The 20,963-nt window shown below is 46.5% G+C and overlaps 1 protein-coding gene across 1 annotated transcript in view; it reads left to right on the top strand.

The window, feature by feature from the left end:
• Positions 1-20,963, top strand: part of LOC115079628 (dedicator of cytokinesis protein 2-like) — a 991,955-nt gene that overhangs the window by 913,927 nt on the left and 57,065 nt on the right. The window contains 1 exon segment of the mRNA XM_029583335.1: positions 17,673-17,853. Within this exon segment, the coding sequence (XP_029439195.1) occupies positions 17,673-17,853 (181 nt within the window).

Here is a 20,963-nt window from a genome sequence, read left to right as displayed (position 1 = left end):
TCCATTCCTCAGGTCCAAACAGAATGAGCAGATTAGAGCAAGAGATGATATTGCCAGAAAATAGGATTGAATTATAAAATATAAAATACAATTAATTGGTGATGCGAAGATGTGGGAGATGATGGGTGGTGAAGGTTAATATGTAGTGACAGAGAGGCAGTAGAATGATTTCTGGTGGTGAGTTAAAAACCCAAGCCTCTGTTAATTCCTTTTGTGGCAGTTTTGAAGTGTTTGCTCACTTTAACTTCAAATATCTTACGGCTCTTCTTTATGATGTGTAATTTTGAGCCTGTGCAGTTTTATTCACCTTCTTGCCTGTTTTGCCAATGTAGCATCCGTTTTCACATTTTTTGCATACTACATTAGAGGGGAGCATGAGTGTGATCCCCTTGTGTTGAATGTCTTTCCCATGTGGGTAGCTGTGCTGGCATAGTTTGCAGTGTGGCATTTTGCAAGGAGTTGTATACACGGACTCAACCTTTCACATCACAAAGAAGAACAAGGCAACACCTCCATGGGAGAACATTTTTTGGAGCTAAACCATGGCTTCAATGACCTTATGATAAGGCTACTAGAAGGGAAATTCAGAACAATCTAGGAACATAAGACATTTGAAGTTAAAATTGACTCATAAATGTGAAGATTTTCAAGGCATTCCATTGAACAGAGCATTAGTATTATTTATTTATTTATCTATCTGTTTATTTATTTACTTTTTATAATGGTATTGGTGCATACCTTCACACCGGTTAACAATGTTTCTTAAAATAGTAAAAACATAAAATACATAAAAAGGAATAAAAAGTACATAATGCATAAAAAGGAATAAATGAGGTCCCTGCATAAGCTGAAATGCTTGGCTCTGTACTTAGCAGGACTATTTTATAATTTGCAATGACCAGTCAATGACAACAATCTGCCTACTACAGGAAAGCTTTCTCACTCAGGAGCCGATGTAATGAATCATGAGTAAAAAATATGATCTCATTTTTAGTGCACATTTTCTTTTTTCATGCACTATAAAAAAGTTAATTCTTGTTCACCCTCCAGATCACTCTAGACTCCTGGGTTTTGCCTCCCTGCCATTAGATGGAGACAGAAAAGAAAAGTGTAACACTATTGAAGGAAGCGGACCGTGTGGCTGCAGTGGTTGGAGCCACCTAGTGAGCAAGCTCGCTCAGTCCACCACTGGCAGCTGGCGGAGAAGCTTATAGGCAGGACTGGCTGGAGTTTCACCTATACCAACCACCTCCCCCACAAGTTGAGGCCTTGGATTCTGGTGACCAGCAGGAGTTAGGTGGGTCCCTTGGGCTATATTGAATGAGAGTCTGATTTGAGCAAGGAAAATGGCAGGCTGCAAACAGCAGAATGGGTAACAGGCCAGAGGTTGAGATAGGAAATAGGCAGCTGAAAGTCAGGGGCTAGGCCAGAGTCAGGATCCAGGTAGTCAGTCTGAGACAAACAGAAGACAGACAGGACCAACTGGACAAGCGAGGAAAGGAACAAGCAGGAACTAGAATGAGAGCGGACGGTCAAGGAACTTGATAACAAGAGAGCACAGAGGGGGTAGGAACAAGGCAGAGAACTACAAAAAGCAACACAGGTACAAAGCAGGAACAAGACAAGGATAGCAACACACTGGATCACAAGAGCACCAGGAGATCTGTTGCATAAGTGCTGGCTAGTTGCAAGAGACTTCCTTATATACCCCTGGAGGATGTGACATCATCCACTAATGCCAAAGGAAGTCCCAGCTAGGGGGCCTATAAAAGGCAGACCAGAAATGGAGGAAGTTCTATTCTGGATCCTTGGAACAGCATGCTGCCAGAGGCTACACTGGCAGCTTCGGATCAGAGATGAGGAGTGTAACAGTATTCCCTCTCCAAAGCCCCCTCCCCAGTCTTCTGGACCCAGGCTTGTTATGGAACCTTCTGTGGAAGTCTTTGAGTTGGGGGGCATGCAGGTTGGAGCAGAGCTCTTGAATATTCTCTATGGGCCCATTGCCTTTAAAGTCAATGAAATACTGTACTTGATTCCAGACCCTGTAGGAATATAGAATTTCTTCCATCTCAAATTGGGTGTCTTCATCGATGGGGATTTCAAGTTTTTGGAGGGGGTGGTCAGCTTGGCCAAGGAAGAAGCGTGGGCATCAACAAGAAGACATTGAAGACATTATGTTTCTGGATAGTTGCAGGAAGCTTGAGTTTATAGGTGACTGGGCCCAGTTGCTGCTCAGTTGGGAAAGGCCCCCTCAAATCAGAAGGGCAAATTTTGTGGCTGGCATCTTAAGCTGCAGATTCTTAGTACTAAGCCAGACAGAAGTACCAAGCTGGAAAACAGGTGCAGTGTGCCATTTCTTGTCAGCTTGGGCTTTGGCACATAAAACAGCTTGGTCTAACAGCTGGTGAATCTTTGCCCACAGATCCTGGAGCTCATACTAGGTTGGCAGCTGGGCAAGTATCAGGTGTAGGAACAGATCTTGGAGTATGTGGGTGATGTCCAAAGACAATGAAGAACATTGAGGATCTGGTGGAGCGGTTGACATGGTTATTGTGGGTGAATTCCGCCCAAGGAAGCAAGGATGCCCAATTGTCTTGTCTCTGGTTCACATAAGAGCATGAAAAGGTTTTGAGGCTCTGATTGACTCGCTCGGTCTGGTCATTGATTTGGTGATGGTAAGCAGAGGTAAGCTTCTGGCACAGGCTTCTCTAGTATTTGGCAGTGATTTGGACCTCCCTGGTCTGAGAGAATGCAGCGAGTAAGTCTGTGAAGGCGAAAAATATGCTGAGTAAAGAGTTTGGCTAGTTCAGGTGCAGACGGGAGTCTTGGGAAAGGAACAAAATGTGACATTTTGAAAAATCTGTCCACAACTACCAATATGATGGCGTGATCACTTGAGGGAGGGAGGTCACAGATAAATTTGGTGGCCATATGAGTCCAAGGTTACTTGGGGGCCGATCCTCATGTCCACCAGCCACCCAGCTGTCTACATTCCTAATAATCGAATCACCAACTATGACGGCCGACCTAATCCTTCCCTCCTGGGCAGTAGCCCTTGGAGACATATCCTCAATGCGAAAGGACAGTGCACCACCTAGAGAGCAGGTCCTTGCTACAGGATCCTTTCCTGCTGCACCAGGTTGATGCTCTCTGATCATGAGACCTTCTTCCTCCAAGGCAGCACCAGGGCAGCCAGTATGAAGTTGGGACTTGGCTACTATGTCCCTGAAGGTCTTATCTATATACCTTTCTGTCTGCCTCAGCTCCTCCAGGTCTACCACTCTAGCATCCAGAGATCGGACTCGTTCTCTGAGAGACAGGAGCTCTTTGCATCGGATGCACACATACAACTTCTCACCGGCGGGTAAAAAAATCATACATGTGAGACTCTATGCAAAAGACTAGGAGGCTCCCCTCTTGATGCTGGATTGCTGCCTTCATCTCAAATTTGTTCAGTTCCTAGTTAAGTTTTAAGTTGCTATGGGAGTAGGAATGTGTCTAATTAGCATCCTTTAAATGTTTTCACTATATGTCTGGTAGTGGCCTATAGGGGAATGATCAAACTCTCAATAAGGTGTGGAGAATTTGTGAAGTGAAGTTAAAAGGCTGATTTTTTTTTTTTTTTTTAGTGTGAAAGTGGCTCCTGCCTATAAATTAAAGGATGAGCTATGGGTGGGTGGGAGAGGGGTGCTTATTAGCTGCCTTACTTTATTTATTTATTTATTTATTTAAGGTTTTTATATACCGGCAATCATGAAAACATATCTTGCTGGTTTACATGAAACGGGAGTGCATTAAATACATCAACTCGAACTGTGGTGACCGAAGGAGCAGTTACAAATAACAAGGGTAGCAGAACTTGGAGAAGAAGGAAGAGATAGGAAAGAATAAACGGTTAAACGGTATACAAATAAATTAGATGCTATGTACAAAAGGCATGATTAATGGTTGAGAGTTTTGTGGAGTCCTTGGTATGTGTCCTTGACTTGTGTTATTAGATTGTGTCTTGGAAAGCTTGCTTGAATAACCAAGTCTTAAGTCTTTTCCTAAAAGTTAAGAGGCAGGGTTCCAGTCTGAGATCTGTAGGAATGGAATTCCACAGGGAAGAGCCAGCTGTGGAGGTGGCACGATCTCTTAAGGTGATGTGTCTGGTCATTTTCGCAGGGGGAACTTTGAGGGCGCCTCTGTAAACATCTCTGGTCGGTCTTGTCGAGTTGTATACTTGGAGGGGGATTTGTAGATCGAGGGAGATGCGCTGATGAATAGTTTTGAAGATGATACATATGGCTTTGTACATGATACGGAAGTGTACGGGTAGCCAATGTAGCTCTTTCAGAATGGGAGATATGTGGTCTCTCTTTCTTGCGCCTGTTAGTAATCGGGCTGCTGAGTTTTGAACCATCTGTAATGGTTTGGAATAGGATGAGGGCAGACCTAGCAATAGGGAATTGCAATAGTCTATTTTTGAAAAAATGACTGCTTGGATGATTGATCTGAAGTCTTGAGCATGGAAAAGAGGTCTTATCCTCTTCAGAACCTGGAGTTTATAGAAGCAGTCTTTGGTTGTTTTGTTGATATGTGCCTTGAAGTTTAGCCGGTTGTCAATTATCACTCCTAAGTCTCTAACTTGTGTGGTAGGTAGGTTGGTAGGAAAAGTAGTATTAGAGATATTGTTTTCAGGAGAGATGAGTAGGATTTCAGTCTTGGATGAGTTTAAGATGAGGTGTAAGCTGTTTAGTAATTGTTTGATTTTCTGGTGGCATGATTCCCAGTAGTCAAGAGTTTTAGAGTATGTGTCTTTGATGGGGATGATAATTTGGATATCATCTGCGTAAAGGAAATACTTTAGATTGAGGTCGGTGAGAAGTTGGCAGAGAGGAAGAAGGTAGATATTAAATAGAGTCGGAGATAATGAAGAACCTTGTGGGACTCCTATGACAGAGTCAAATCTTGAGGATTCTTTGTTTTGGAGTTTAACTTTGTAACCTCTGTTATTGAGAAAGGTTTTGAACCAGGATAGGATGGTGCCGCTGATTCCTATGGACGAAAGCTGGTTTAGGAGGATGGCATGGTTGACCGTGTCGAACACTGCGGATAGGTCTAACAAGATCAGTAGGAAAGAATTTCCTTTATCGAGGCCCATTAAAATATGATCTGTCAGCGAGGTGAGGAGGGATTCTGTGCCTCTATTTTTTCGGAAGCCGTGTTGTGGGGTGAAGAGAAGATTGTTGTCTTCAATGAAATCTGAGAGTTGAGAGTTCACTAGTTTTTCCATGATCTTGGCGATGAATGGGAGGTTAGCTATGGGGCGGAAGTTGTTAGGGGTCCTTCGGGTCAAGGTTAGGTTTCTTTAGGAGCGGTGAGATTGAAGCCATTTTGAGATCATCAGAGAAGGTTCCTTGGGCTAGAGAGCAGTTGATGATATTTGTCAATGATGTGGCTATTGTGTCTGGAATAGATAGAAGAAGTTTAGAAGGGATGTGGTCTGCAGGATGAGACGACGGTTTCATTCTTCTCAGGATGGCTTGTATCTCAGTGGAAGCAACGGGTTCAAAGGTGTTTAAGCTGACGTTTTTGTGGGCAGGTTGTTGATATGTCTGGAGGGCGGCGGTGTCGGAAGGCAGTTGTATTAAGAGATTGGTGATTTTATTTTGGAAAAACTGAGCGAGTTCTTCAGCTTTGGATTGAGCCATGTTGCCGGGGATTTCTCGTGGTATGGTCTGAGTGAGGCTGGAGACATAGGCGAAGAGAGCTTTGGCGTCAAAGACCAGGTTGTGAATCTTAGATGCATAATAGTCTTTTTTTGATTTTGAGGTGAGGGATTTGTACTGATATAGTGTAGCTTTGTATGAAGAGATGGTGGTGTCGCAAGGGGTTTTACGCCAAGTCGCTTCTTTTTTTCTTAAACTTTGTTTTAGTTTCCTGAGTTCGATGGTGAACCAAGGTTGTCTGTTGGCTGCATTGGTGTGAGATTTTTTTGTAGTTGAAGGACAGAGCTTGTTGGCTATATTTTCTGTTATGTTGTTCCAGGATCGAATGGCAGTGTTAGGGTCGGTGAAGTCTAGTAGGGGGAGCTGTGAGACCAGCTGTGTGTTAAGGTCTTCTGGGGAGCAACGCTTCTTGTAGTGGAATGAAGGTGAGGGGATGTTAGGAGTGTTGGTTTCTTTCAGCGCGAAGGAGGTGGAAATGAGAGTGTGGTCTGACCAAGGAACCTTTTTGTTCTTCAAGTTGGAAGTGGTCGTAATGCCTTTGTTGACGAAAATCAAGTCCAGGGTGTGACCCGCTTTGTGTGTGGGTTCGTTGATTAGTTGTTGGAATCCCATAGCAGATAGGGCTGTGAGGAGGGTTACGCAGCTGTTGGATGGTGAAGGATTGTCTATGTGCAGATTGAAATCTCCTAGGATGATTGCTGGAGTATCCAGGTTGATGAGCATAGTGGTGATTTCAAGGATGGGGGAAACATTGGATTCTAGGAGCCCCGGGGGGGGGTGTAGACAAGCAGGATTTGAAGATGTTGTGAGGTAAAGAAGCTGACTTCCAGTTTTGAGTTAGAGCTGAATGGATGTTGGGAGAAGTTCAAGCTTTTTTTGGTGGCTAGAAGGATTCCACCTCCTCTTTTTTTCAGTCTCGGAAGTGAGAAGACGTCATAGGACTGTGTGGGTAGTTGGTTTATTAAAGCTGTATCTGAGGGCTTAAGCCATGTTTCGGTTACTGCACAAATATCAGGCTTGACGTCGGTGAGATAATCATTGAGAATTAGGGATTTTTTTGTTAGGGATTGTGCATTGAAGAGAGAGAGTGTGAAGAGTGAGAGGCCTAAAAACTGGGAGATTGGTGTAATCAAGATAGGGGTGAGGGTTTTTAAGTTCTTGTGGAGGGCTCGTCTGGCGGATGTTCTTATAGATGGGAGGCGGTGTTGTAAAATTGGTATTGGGAGCACTAGAGACATTGTGGATGGTTTGCTGGCTGGTGCAGTGGGTAGGCGGAAGGCAGATGGGAGGAAAGGCTGGAATTAGGAGATAAATAATTAGTTGGTTAGGGCTCTGGATGAGCGTAGGATGGTTGCTTGCTGGATGTTTGCAGGGTGGTTGCTTGCTGGATGTTTGCAGGGTGGTTGCTTGCTGGGTGTTTGCAGGGTGGTTGCTTGCTGGATGTTTGCAGGGTGGTTGCTTGCTGTATACTTGCTGAGATGGCGTTGGCTGGGCGCGGTATGGTGGTTGCTGGGTGAGAGCTGGAGGAACGTGAGCAAGATGGACGCAGGATGAGCTCTAGTGCGGTATTGGTGTGATGCTGCTTGGGGAAGCAAGGGACGAACCGAAGGGGCGAAACAAAGGGGCAGGCCCCTTTGTCGCGCTCCTTCGGCGCGTGACGCTCGGCGCGCGGCGCCTAGCAAGGTGGGATTTAAAGCCCTGCCGGGCTCTCTCTGGTTGGCTGCCTTTTTTATTTTGGGCGGGCCTTGGCGCGTTTCTCTGCTTTTTTTTGTTTTCGATGCGATGCGATCGCCGGATTGGGCCTCGGCGAGCGCGGCTGGCGTCGGGGTACCCCGGGTGGGGAGGCCGAGCACTGACCTGACCTTCCCCCGGTGGGGCTCCGGCGCCGGTCGCGCAGGTCTTCGGGTCGCCGCGTGGAGAAGGAGGAAATGGCGCCTGCAGTCGGGATTTAAAGCCCTGCCGGGCTCTCTCTGGTTGGCTGCCTTTTTTATTTTGGGCGGGCCTTGGCGCGTTTCTCTGCTTTTTTTTGTTTTCGATGCGATGCGATCTCCGGATTGGGCTTCGGCGAGCGCGGCTGGCGTCGGGGTACCCCGGGTGGGGAGGCCGAGCACTGACCTGACCTTCCCCCGGTGGGGCTCCGGCGCCGGTCGCGCAGGTCTTCGGGTCGCCGCGTGGAGAAGGAGGAAATGGCGCCTGCAGTCGGGATTTAAAGCCCTGCCGGGCTCTCTCTGGTTGGCTGCCTTTTTTATTTTGGGCGGGCCTTGGCGCGTTTCTCTGCTTTTTTTGTTTTCGATGCGATGCGATCGCCGGATTGGGCCTCGGCGAGCGCGGCTGGCGTCGGGGTCCCCCGGGTGGGGAGGCCGAGCACTGACCTGACCTTCCCCCGGTGGGGCTCCGGCGCCGGTCACGCAGGTCTTCGGGTCGCCGCGTGGAGAAGGAGGAAATGGCGCCTGCAGTCGGGATTTAAAGCCCTGCCGGGCTCTCTCTGGTTGGCTGCCTTTTTTATTTTGGGCGGGCCTTGGCGCGTTTCTCTGCTTTTTTTTGTTTTCGATGCGATGCGATCGCTGGATTGGGCCTCGGCGAGCGCAGCCGGCGTCGGGGTCCCCCGGGTGGGGAGGCCGAGCACTGACCTGACCTTCCCCCGGTGGGGCTCCGGCGCCGGTCGCGCAGGTCTTCGGGTCGCCGTGTGGAGAAGGAGGAAATGGCGCCTGCAGTCGGGATTTAAAGCCCTGCCGGGCTCTCTCTGGTTGGCTGCCTTTTTTATTTTGGGCGGGCCTTGGCGCGTTTCTCTGCTTTTTTTTGTTTTCGATGCGATGCGATCGCCGGATTGGGCCTCGGCGAGCGCGGCTGGCGTCGGGGTCCCCCGGGTGGGGAGGCCGAGCACTGACCTGACCTTCCCCCGGTGGGGCTCCGGCGCCGGTCGCGCAGGTCTTCGGGTCGATTGACTGATTGACTATTTAAAAATAAACTCACTAACTTCTGCTTATTAGCTGCCTTACTGACTATTAAAAGCACAAACACACTAAATAATATACCCCAATAGTTTACTTCTCCCCCATACCTTTACAAACATTTCTCAAGAAAAACTTACTGATTCCTTTCAGCCACCAGCAAGGTGATCCTCTCCTCTCAGTGCTCCCATTTTGAGCCCCTGACAGACGATAATGTAACCCAAGAAGGGGAGTTCCTCTTGTTCAAAGTGACACTTCTCTAGATTGGCATAGAGGCAGTAGTCGCGGATTCTCTGCAGATCCTGCTTCACCTGGTCTCAGTGCTTGCTGAGTGACTTAGAGAAGACTAGAATGTCGTCCAGGTATACAACTATGTGAGAGTAAGATTTCTTAAGGTCTTGTTTACCATCAACTGGAATACCACAGGGGCATTACACAACCCAAAGAGTATTACCAGATACTCATAGTGCCTTTCGCGGGTGTTAAAGGTGATTTTCCATTCATTGCTCTCTCGGATCCTAATCAAGTTGTAGGCTCCCTGGAGATACAGTCTGGTGAAGACTTGTGTGCTTCGCAGGCAGTCAAAGAGTTCACAGATTAAGGGAAGCAGGTAATGGCTTTTCTTAGTTATGGAGTTTAAACCCCAGTAATCTATACAGGGGCACAGTGATCCATCTTTCTTGTCAACAAAAAAGAATCCTTCCCCAGTGGGCAAGACGACGATTGGGTAAATCTTTTGTCAAGGTTTGCTTTAATGTACTTGGGCATGGCACCCATCTTTATAGCTGACAGAGGGTAGACTCAACCTCCTTGGTGGAAGTTTGCTGGGGAACAGGTCAATAGGGTTGGAGTGGAGGAGTATCCTAGTGGTTAAAGCAGCAAGCTATGAACAAGACCAGGGTTCAAGTTCTGCTGCCATTCCTTGTGACCTTGGGCAAGTTACTTTACCCTCCATTGCCTCAGGTACAAACTTAGATTGTAAGCCCTCTAGGGATAGGGAAATACCTACAGTACCTGAATGTAATCTGCTTTGAAGTGCTGAAAAAAGTGCAAAACGCAGAATATAACAATTTAAATAAATAGGGCAGTCATAAACTTGGTGGGAAAGCAAGGTCTCAGCCTGCTGCTTGCTGAAGATGTCCACAAATTCTCAGTGACTGTCACTTTGCCAAGAAGTTTCTTGGGTAGAATGGACATGAGACAGTTCTTCCAGCAGGAAGGGCCCCATCAGGAGATTTCTAAGGTGCCCCAGTCAATGGTAGGTTGATGATGTCTCATTCATGGATGGCCCAGAATGATGTATAAGGATCCTAATGGAGCAAGGGTTAGTTGAAATGTGGTACTGATGTATGAGATCCTCGGTGATAAAACTCCCAGCGGCCCTAGAGTCCAAATATTGGATCCCTCCCAAGAGAGGGCGATGGGGATTTCCATCTGTGGGGAGGAATTAATATGATCTAGAGTGAATTCCCCCACCAGTCCTAAGTCCTGGCGTTTCCCAACTTCGCCAGGCAGCAAGATACGATGTGCCCTGGATTTCCACAGTACAGGCAAAAGTTCAGTCGGCATCTCCTCTGCTTCTCTGTTGAGAGCCGACAGCGCTCGACCTGCATAGGCTTTTTCGTGGTGGTGGTAGCTGCTTCATCTTGGGAGTAACTAGGCAGGACAGAGAGGTTGGAGATCCTCAGGCTGGTCCAGCGAACTGACTCCCTGGCTCTTTTCCTGAACCACAAGTCCAAGCAGATGGCTAGGATAATGAGATCCTCCAGGGTCGTTGGGAGGTCATGCTCCACAAGCTTATCCTTGATAGAGAATTTTTGCTATCCTCCCTCCTCATTTGCTATTCTCCCTCCTCATTGAACCTCCAAGGCAAGAGTTCTGAAGTGCACAGCATACTCCCCCATGGATCTGGAGCCTTGACAGAACTGTAGGTGGTCCACTGCAGCAGAAGACAAGAGTCCAGTTTCGTCAAATATCAGGCGGAACTCCACAAGGAACTGGTCAAGGTTGGCAAGTATAGAGTCCTCTCTCTACTACAGGGGAGACGCCCAGGCCATGGCCTCCTAGCTGGGACAGGATATATGTCACCTTGATTTTATTGGATGGGAAGAGAAGTGCCTGCAAGTCAAAATGCATCCAACATTCGTTTATGAATCCTCTGCACTCCAATGGTTTCCCATGGACTCGAGGTGAGGAAGGAAACTGGGGTCTCAGTCTGGGTATGGGTGGTAACACTGGTGGATGAGGCACCCGAGGCAGAGATGGCTGTGGGATAAGCAAGGCATCAAGACAGGTCACCAAGCGGTCTAGTACCCGATTTACCTCATCCAGGACATTTTGCTGCTGCTGTATGCGTTGGGCCATGCCAGGGATGGCAAGGTGTTACATCGTGTAGGGAGACACTTGGGACATGGTGATTTAGTGGTATAGGAGTGGCCTCTGTTGCGTCCGTTGGTCTCAGACGGCTTCGCCCGACATGCTTCACCTCTATTTCAGCCTTCTCCACCAACCTCGGGAGAATGGCGTCCATAGCGTCTCCTTGCCACACCCTCCGGCGTCACCAGAGCGGCTTTGGCGCGGCATCCTGCCATGTTGACCTGAGGCCTCCTAGGGCACGCGCGCACGCCTCACATCTTGTAGCAGTGTTGGCGCGAACCTCGGGGGCATCCCCCTCGAGTGACGTCACTGCTTCCGACTACTAAAGGTTGCCCATTTGCTGACTCTCGCCAAGTTAGCAACAGATTGGATTCGTTCCGGTCTGAAGCTGCTCTGCCACTTCTGCTGCTGCTGGAAGGTTTCTTCACCCTTCGGGGATCCAATAACTTAGGTACCTGCTCCTCGGGGGCCCTTTGCTTATTTCCAGGTGCCTTTCCTGAATCTAGGTACTCACTCCTCGAGGCCTGTGTGTCTATCCTGGTGCCTGCTACCAATTCGTCTACCTGCTGGAACACCACCTATCAGCTACAGAGAGTGAGTACTACTTCTCCCAGTCTGTTCATCTACAGCTCCTCATTGTCTATTGCATCGGGCCCTACACCACCATTGTGGAATGGGACTCCTCTGTCGAGGATCACAGACTGTTGCTACCTATCCTCTCTCTACTGCTTATTGGGAATATCTACTCATCTACAAGGGAGTGTGTAATAACATCTGCCAGTCTGTCTCTCCTACAGCGCCTCACTGGATATCTGCATCAGGGCCTTATACCACCATTGTGGGACGGGTCTCCTCCGCCGAGGATCACAGACTGTTGCTATCTAATCCACTCTCTACTGCCACTCTGGTGAACCTTACAAGCTGCATAATAAAGATATATTCTCTGTGTTTGTGCATATGAATCTAGGCTGGTGCTACAGTTCCCTAGGGGGCTCCTCCCCGTGGGAGACACTATCACTGTTGCCCCTAAGAATCCACCAAACACCTCGATATCATAGCAGCCTCGCTGTCCATGGTTAACAGATCTGGTAAACTTGGCAGTAGATGCCCCTTTATGTTTAGGTCAACGTCTGGGTCTGCTTTGTCAAAGTCCAATATTTTTTAATCAGGCAGATCACTTCTGTCTCATGGCTTGGTTTTTAAAAGGGAACACTTAAGATGTAAGGGTTATCCTGAGGAAATTCAGGCCAGAAAACCATCCACATTTTTTACTTATATCAGGATGTGGACGGTTTGAGGCTTGGTGTATGAGTAGAGCATGCAACCTGATCGCGCTTCAGTGTCCCATAACTTGTCTTTTCTGCAAAAGGGTTGGTTAAAGGGCTAGCCTTTAATTCTCTTCACGTGCATGTAGTGACTTTCTCTGGCCTCGCATCCTGATTGGTCCATTTCCTAAGAGGGGTGAAGCATTTGCAACCTGCTGTGTCCCTCATGGAATCTAGTTCTGAGGGGGATGTGTGAGGCACCGTTTGAACCACTAAGGAAAGTCATTTTAATGATTTTTTTTTGGTGGTGATTTGTTCAGCCAGAAGACTTACAGAACTTAAGATGTTGTCTTGTCGCGATCCATTTCTGCAGATTGCGGAATCTGGGGTATCATTGATCATGAGAACATAAGAACATAAATTGCCATGCTGGGTCAGTCCAAGGGTCCATCAAGCCCAGCATCCTACTTCCAACAGAGGCCAAACCAGGCCACAAGAACCTGGCAATTACCCAAACACTAAGAAGATCCCATGCTACTGATGCAATTAATAGCAGTGGCTATTCCCTAAGTAAACTTGATTAATAGCAGTTAATGGACTTCTCCTCCAAGAACTTATCCAAACCTTTTTTAAACCCAGCTACACTAACTGCACTAACCATATCCTCTGGCAACAAATTCCAGAGCTTAATTGTGCGTTGAGTGAAAAAGAATTTTCTCTGATTAGTCTTAAATGTGCTACTTGCTAACTTCATGGAATTCCCCCTAGTCCTTCTATTATTTGAAAGTGTAAATAACCGATTCACATCTACTCGTTCAAGACCTCTCATGATCTTAAAGATCTCTTATCATATCCCCCCTCAGCCATCTCTTCTCCAAGCTGAACAGCCCTAACCTTCAGTCTTTCCTCACAGGGGAGCTGTTCCATCCCCTTTATCATTTTGGTTGCCTTTCTCTGTACCTTTTCCATCGCAACTATATCTTTTTTGAGATGTGGCGACCAGAATTGTACACAGAATTCAAGGTGCGGTCTCACCATGGAGCACTACAGAGGCATTATGACATTTTCCATTTTATTTACCATTCCCTTCCTAATAATTCCTAACATTCTGTTTGCTTTTTTGACTGCCGCAGCACACTGAGCCAACGATTTTAAAGTATTATCCACTATGATGCCTAGATCTTTTTCTTGGGTGGTAGCTTCTAATATGGAACCTAACATTGTGTATCTACAGCAAGGGTTATTTTTCCCTATATGCAACACCTTACACTTGTCCAAATTAAATTTCATCTGCCATTTGGATGCCCAATTTTCCAGTCTTGGAAGGTCCTCCTGTAATGTATCACAATCCGTTTATGATTTAACTACTCTGGATAATTTTGTATCATCCGCAAATTTGATAACCTCACTTGTCATATTCCTTTCCAGATCATTTATATATATATATATTGAAAAGCACCGGTCCAAGTACAGATCCCTGAGACACTCCACTGTTTACCCTTTTCCACTGAGAAAATTGACCATTTAATCCTACTCTCCGTTTCTTGTCTTTTAACCAGTTTGTAATCCACGAAAGGACATCGCCTCCTATCCCATGACTTTTTAGTTTTCTTAGAAGCCTCTCAAGAGGGACTTTGTCAAACGCCTTCTGAAAATCCAAATTCACTACATCTACCAGTTCACCTTTACCAACATGTTTATTAACCCCTTCAAAAAAATGAAGCAGATTTTTTAGGTAAGACTTCCCTTGGGTAAATCCATGTTGACTGTGTTCCATTAAACCATGTCTTTCTATATGCTCTACGATTTTGATCTTGATAATAGTTTCCACTATTTTTCCCAGCACTGAAGTCACTCACTGGTCTATAGTTACCCGGATCGCCCCTGGAGCCCTTTTTAAATATTGGGGTTACATTGGCCACCCTCCAGTCTTCAGGTACAATGGATGATTTTAATGATAGGTTACAAATTTTAACTAATAGATCAGAAATTTCATTTTTGAGTTCCTTCAGTATCCTAGGATGCATACCTTCCAGTCCAGGTGATTTGCTACTCTTTAGTTTGTCAATCGGGCCTACTACATCTTCCAGGTTCTCAGTGATTTGGTTCAGTTCATCTGATGCATCACCCTTGAAAACCATCTCTGGAAATGGTATCTCTCCAAAATCCATGGTACCCTCTTTCCTTCTCAAGGTTGTTTCAGCTTTTCATCTTAGCCAGACAGTGGAACTTCCTGCTTTTCCATATTTGGATTCATCGGCACCACATGCGAGAGAGCTTCTTGTGCTGGATGTTTGGCGGCATTGTTGAGGTATCTCAAGATGACTAATAGTTTCTGAAGATTGAATTGTCTCTTTGTGCTTTGTAATGGGCCCAAGAAGGGGTGCAAAGTGTCCAAAGCTACAATTACATGTTGGTTGAAGGAGGCAATTGCTTCGGCATACATTTTCAGGGGTCATCCCATGTCAGAAGGGCTAAGGATTCATTCAACTCAGACAACTCATTCATTCAACTCAGACATAGGTAACCTCTAACCGAGTGTCAGCAGCTGTTGCCGCAAGTGATCTGTCAGGTGGCTACTTGGAAGTCATTGCATGTTTTCACCAAACATTACTACTTGGATTTTTGGACTCCGGATTCCATGGGGTTTGGAGACTGTGTTCTGCAAGCGAGAATATCTTGGTCCCTTCCAGTTTAGAGAAGCATGGGTACATCCCAGAAGTCTGGACTTATCTGGGGTGTGAACAGGAAAGGAAATTAATTCTTACCTGCTAATTTTCATTCCTGAAATTCCACAGGTCAGTCCAGAGCCCCACCAGTTTAAGAAAGTCTGCTCATTTTATTAGAATATCATGGTGCAATGGTGCTCTATTTCATGTTCCTTGAGGTTCCGGGCACAGAGTTATGAGTTGGGGCTCTGCCTTCCTCCTGTTCATTGAGAGGAATTGGGGGTCTCTGTTATAGTTATTCTCATCTTGGCTTGGGTACAGGTCATACTGAGAGACTGCAGGTGGCACATTAGATTATGTAGCAGTGTCAGTAAAGCTTTTCTTCGCTGTCTCCATTAGCTGGCAGGGAGGCAAAATGATCTGTGGCATTCCAGGAATGAAAATTAGCAGGTAAGAACCAATTTTCATTTCTCAATGCTAATGGTATACTAATGCATCAGGAATATTAAAAAGTGCAGTAACCCAAAAATGTGCACATACAAGTATGCACAGTGTGCCTAGAACATGATTTATGCACATAAAACAACTGAAAATATGCATTAGATAGGCATAATGTTTAAAAATGCTTCTTTTTTGAGAAGGCACTTATTTGAATAGTTGTCACCATTGTGCACAAAACTTTTCTATATGCAACTGTCTATTGTTATGTAAGCTTTTTGAGACAAGATAATGTAGTAGCACAATTGTCACTATTGTGTAGCACTTGCTGTATATATAACTGTCTGTGTCTATCACTGTGGCCTCATACTTCTCTTGTTTGTGGCATAAGGCCCATTATCCTTCTGTTACATTGATGTCATGCAGCCATGCCTGGCCAACAGTTCTGCTAGTAACTGTTCTCCCAGGTCTTATGCAAATCTGGAGAAGTGTGCATCAATAGCGATATGACAGGTGTACATACAGCAAGCACTACACTATCGTAACATTTGTGCTACTGCAAGTGCCTTCACCTTCTTCAAAGATATGATACACATACAACAATTTCAGGGTTCCCGGTGCTTGTGGGTCCTAAGGGTTCTGGGGAAGAAGGTCTATGGCAAATATATCCAATGCTTATCTTTTTTAAAATTAGGATTGGAAATTTAACTCCCGGATCAGGGGTGGAATAAAGTTAACACACATTTCTGCTGTCTTGTGTAAGTCTCTGGTACTGTGCCAGTATTTCCTAAACCTGGGGTTCCTAGCTGTGATGTGCCACCCTGGACCTAGGAAACCTAACTCCACAACCCTACACCCAGGAACTCCAGGTCCAGGCCTACGTAGGTAGCTCACTGTAGACTAACACAAGCCACCAGAAATGTGAGTTAACTTTACTCCTCCTCTGACCCAAACCTCTTACCAGGGTTTTAATACATCTCCCTGCATTGAAGAGTAACAACTAATACCTTCAATAACATGGGATATGCACGGAATGCGCTAATTTGTGTGCACAGCTATATTCATGTTTGTGTGCACAGTTTTTGTGCACTATAATCCTTATTAAATCATAAGTCGATATTCATTCTCAAAGATGCTCACACAACATGAATAAAGATGTGCTTAGCCTTGTGCATCTTATTACTTCAGCCTCTAAGTTAGCTGTGCATCAGAGGAATTAACTCAGGGCAGAGATCTAGTCTGTCTTCATTTATTTTATTTTTTATTTTATTTAAAAACCTTTCTATACCGTCGTTAAATTAAATCACCATCACAACGGTTTACAAAAAGGCACAAAAAGGAGTCTAAAGGTTAATTGGTATAGATTTCAAGTTATACATGTGCCATCATGGAACGGTAACATATTTTAATAAATAGAGCTATGTGATAAAGCTTTAGCAGTTTTTCAACCAACATTTACCAGTTCAAGTCTAATGTTAATATGTATTTGGAGGTGTTAAAGAAAACTGATTAGTAGAGATGTGAATCGGAACCGGAATTGGTTCCGATTCCGGTTCCGATTCACATCGTGAATTTTTTTTTGTGCAGCCCAGTCGGGTTTTTTTTATCAGCTGCACCCGAGCCGATAAACAAAAAACCCACCCCGACCCTTTAAAACAGCTCCCTTAGCTTCCCCCACCCTCCCAACCCCCCCAGAAACGTTTGAAACTTACCTGGTGGTCCAGTGGGGGTCCCGGGTGCGATCTCCCGCTCTCGGGCCGTCGGCTGCCACTAATAAAAATGGCGCCGATGGCCCTTTGCCCTTACCATGTGACAGGGTATCCGTGCCATTGGCCGGCCCCTGTCACATGGTAGGAGCACTGGATGGCCCGCGCCATTTTTAAAGATGGCGCTGGCCGTCCATGACTCTCTCCCTTACTTGAATAAGTAACTTCCAGACACGAATAAATATCACTTAAAATGTCAGTGTTGTGATCGTCTAATCACAGAATTGCCTCATAGGCCCTTTTGTGTGTACCACTTCAGTACATAGGGCTGCAGTGAACAGGCACGCCTGGGGGCAGGAGCCAGGATGTTTGGCTCAAGGGACCCAGCATGATACTTCTTATGCTCTTGATGGCAGAGTAGAAAATCAGTGTCTTACATAATAGTAACATCAAAAAGATGAAGCTTAAGTCACCAGGTTCACCAGATACAGATAGATAAGGAGTTTGTCCCTTGTTCCCAAGAAGTTACTTTGATTTTTATTTCTGTTTCCTGCAGTTTTGAGCTGGAAGTGCCAAGTTTAAAGTCTGGGCGATGTGAGGGTGACTGTATCCAGCTGCAGGTGCGCACGGAGCCAGAGGTAAAGCTGCGCAGATCCCGTAAGAAGCTGAAGAGAAGCAGCGTGCTGTTTGCAGATGAGAAAGCAGCAGTGGACCTTGCACCTTCCAGCATGAAACAGGTCAGGTTCTTCTCCAGGATTTCTCAACTACATTCCTTGACGGCCACAAACAGTTCTGGCTTTCATGGTGACAAGTTTATGCAAATTAGTTCTGTTCTTAGGTCATAGATATGTAAATACACCTGACGAATATTCATAATAAATAGACTGAAAAACTGTCTATTTACTGCCCTTGCGAGAACCTCTGTAAGATAATATTTTATAATAAATATAATCCTCCTTTCTACCTCACAAACGGGCCGATACAGTAAAGTCTGCGGGAGAGCGGATGAACGCCCGCTCTCCCGGCGCGTGCACCGGCCCTTCTGTATTTAAATTAGGTGACGCAGTAAAAACGGGGAAAAGGACACTACTGCGTCCCTAGTGCCTCCTTTTTGACAGGAGCGGCGGCTGTCAGCGGGTTTGACAGCCGACGCTCAATTTTGCCGGCGTCGGTTCTTCAGCCCGCTGACAGCCACGGGCTCGGAAACCGGACGCCGGCAAAATTGAGCGTCCGGTTTTCGGCCCGACAGCCGCGAGCCGAATTCAAATTTTCTTTTTTTTTTACTTTTTTTTACCTTTCGGGACCTCCGACTTAATATCGCTATGATATTAAGTCGGAGGGTGCACAGAAAAGCAGTAACTGCTTTTCTGTGCACTTTCCTGGTGCCGGAAGAAATTAGCGCCGACCTTTGGGTCGGCGCTAATTTCTGAAAGTAAAATGTGCGGCTTGGCTGCACATTTTACTTTCTGTATCCCGCGTGCATACCTAATAGGGCCATCAACATGCATTTGCATGTTGAGGGCGCTATTAGGTGCCGCTGGTTGGACGCGCGTTTTCCTCCCCTTACTGAATAAGGGGTAAGGGAAAACGCGTGTCCAAGAGCAGGTTAACAGTGCGCTCCATCGGAGCGCACAGTACTGTATCGGCCTGAAAGAAACTAGGATGGTATGTGTCCAGATGAACTTACAATCATCGCAGGGACCTTTTCTGATGGAACCAGCACTAAAGGAAGCACATTTGGCATTCATTAGGCAGCATTCTTTCAAATTTGTGGCTCCTTATGTTTGGAACTGCTTGTCATTAGATGTTAGGACTACTTTAGACTATATACACTTAAGAAAGATAGTTAAGAACACTTTGGGGCGGATTTTCAGAGCCCTGCCTGCCTAAATCCGCCCAAAACCGGGCGGATTTAGGCGAGCAGGGCCCTGCGCGCCGGTAAGCCTATTTTACATAGGCCTACCGGCGCGCGCAGAGCCCCGGGGCTCGCGTAAGTCCCGGGGTTTTCGGAGGGGGCGTGTCGGGGGCGTGTCAAGGGGCGGGCCCGAACCGCACGGCGTTTTCGGGGCGTGTCGGGAGCGTTCCGGGGGCAGGCCCGGGGGCGTGGCTACGGCCCGGGGCGGCCCGGGGGCGTGGCCGCGCCCTCCGGACCTGCCCCCAGGTCGCGTCCCGGCGCGCAGGAGGCCCGCTGACGCGCGGGGATTTACGCCTCCCGGAGGGAGGCGTAAATCCCCCGACAAAGGTAAGGGGGGGGGCTTAGACAGGGCCGGGCGGGTGGGTTAGGTAGGGGAAGGGAGGGGAAGGTGAAGGGAGGGCAAAGGAAAGTTCCCTCCGAGGCCGCTCCGATTTCGGAGCGGCCTTGGAGGGAACGGGGGTAGGCTGCGCGGCTCGGTGCGTGCCGGCTATACAAAATCCATAGCCTTGCGCGCGCCGATCCAGGTTTTTAGCAGATACGCGCGGCTCCGCGCGTATCTACTAAAATCCAGCGTACTTTTGTTTGCGCCTGGAGCGCAAACAAAAGTAGGCTATTCGCGCTCCTTTTAAAATCCGCCCCTTTATTTAGAGAAGTGTTCAATAATGGTGATGTGGTGTTTGGATTCATAGTCCATGAGAGAACTGAACTGATTAGTATGCATTGCTGAATGGTTCTCTTGTACCCCAGCATCCTGGGGTGAGTACTGCTGGTAGCAGGACAACCCCGCAATTGGCAAAATTAAAGTACTCCCCCTTTTGAGCTCCCTCCTAAGGCTTCTAGGCTTGGGTTTTTTGAGGAACTGTCGATGGAAGTCCTTTACCATCTGGTGGGCTTAAAAGATTGGATGCAGGTTCCCACGAATTCTCCTCAGGACCAAACTTCTTCCAAGGAATGAGGTATTCCAGTTGATTACAAAGCCTCCTATAGTCTAGAATTTCCTGGATTTCAAATTCAGTGTCTGATCTGGATGGTGTGAAGATCATGATAAAATCAAGATTTAAAAAGAGATACGTGAAATACTTTATGGATTTTCAGCATGGGGGAAAGCTTTAGCTGATAAGCAACTGATCCTACCTACCTAGGGGCAAACTGGCTTGAGGGCATCTTGAAATGCAAATTTCTGGTTCTTAGCCACACCAGTTCTCCCAGCTTAAATTGTGGTGCCAATCGGCATCTCTTATCAGCTTGGTTTTAAACCAACTGGCAGCTGCGGTTATCAGTTGATGTGTTCTGCACCATAAATTCTTAAGATTGCAACTCATAGTATTAGCCGCTGGGCAGGAAACAGATAGAGGTACTGAAAGTGGTACTTGAGGATGGCAACCAAAGACTATCTGGAAGGGGGAAGATCTCCTAGAACTCCCCACATGGTTGTTGTGGCAGAACTACACCCATGGGAGGAGAAAAGCTCAATCGTCTTGACGCTCATTGACGTATGCCCTTAGCAAACTTTTAATGATTTGATTGACGCTTTCGGTTTTCCCATTGCTGTGCGGATGATATGCCGAAGTGAAGTCCAGGGTGATGACAAATTTCTTACAAAGACCTTTCCAGACCTGGGCAGTGAACTGAATACCCCGATCTGAGAGGATGTGAACAGGAAGTATGTGGAAATGAGGATGTAGAGATACCAGTTCCAGAGATGGTTTTCAAGGGTGGTGAGTCAGATGAACTGAACCAAATCACTGTGAACCTGGAAGATGTAGTAGGCCAGATTGACAAACTAAAGAGTAGCAAATCACCTGGACCAGATGGTATGCATCCTAGGGTTCTGAAGGAACTCAAAAATGAAATTTCAGCTCTATTAGTTAACATTTGTAACCTATCATTAAAATCATCCATTGAACCTGAAGACGGGAGGGTGGTTAATGT

The sequence above is a fragment of the Rhinatrema bivittatum genome, chromosome 18 (genome assembly GCF_901001135.1).
Source record: "Rhinatrema bivittatum chromosome 18, aRhiBiv1.1, whole genome shotgun sequence".
Lineage (NCBI taxonomy): Eukaryota > Metazoa > Chordata > Amphibia > Gymnophiona > Rhinatrematidae > Rhinatrema > Rhinatrema bivittatum.
This window is presented reverse-complemented; position numbering and strand designations above follow the sequence as displayed.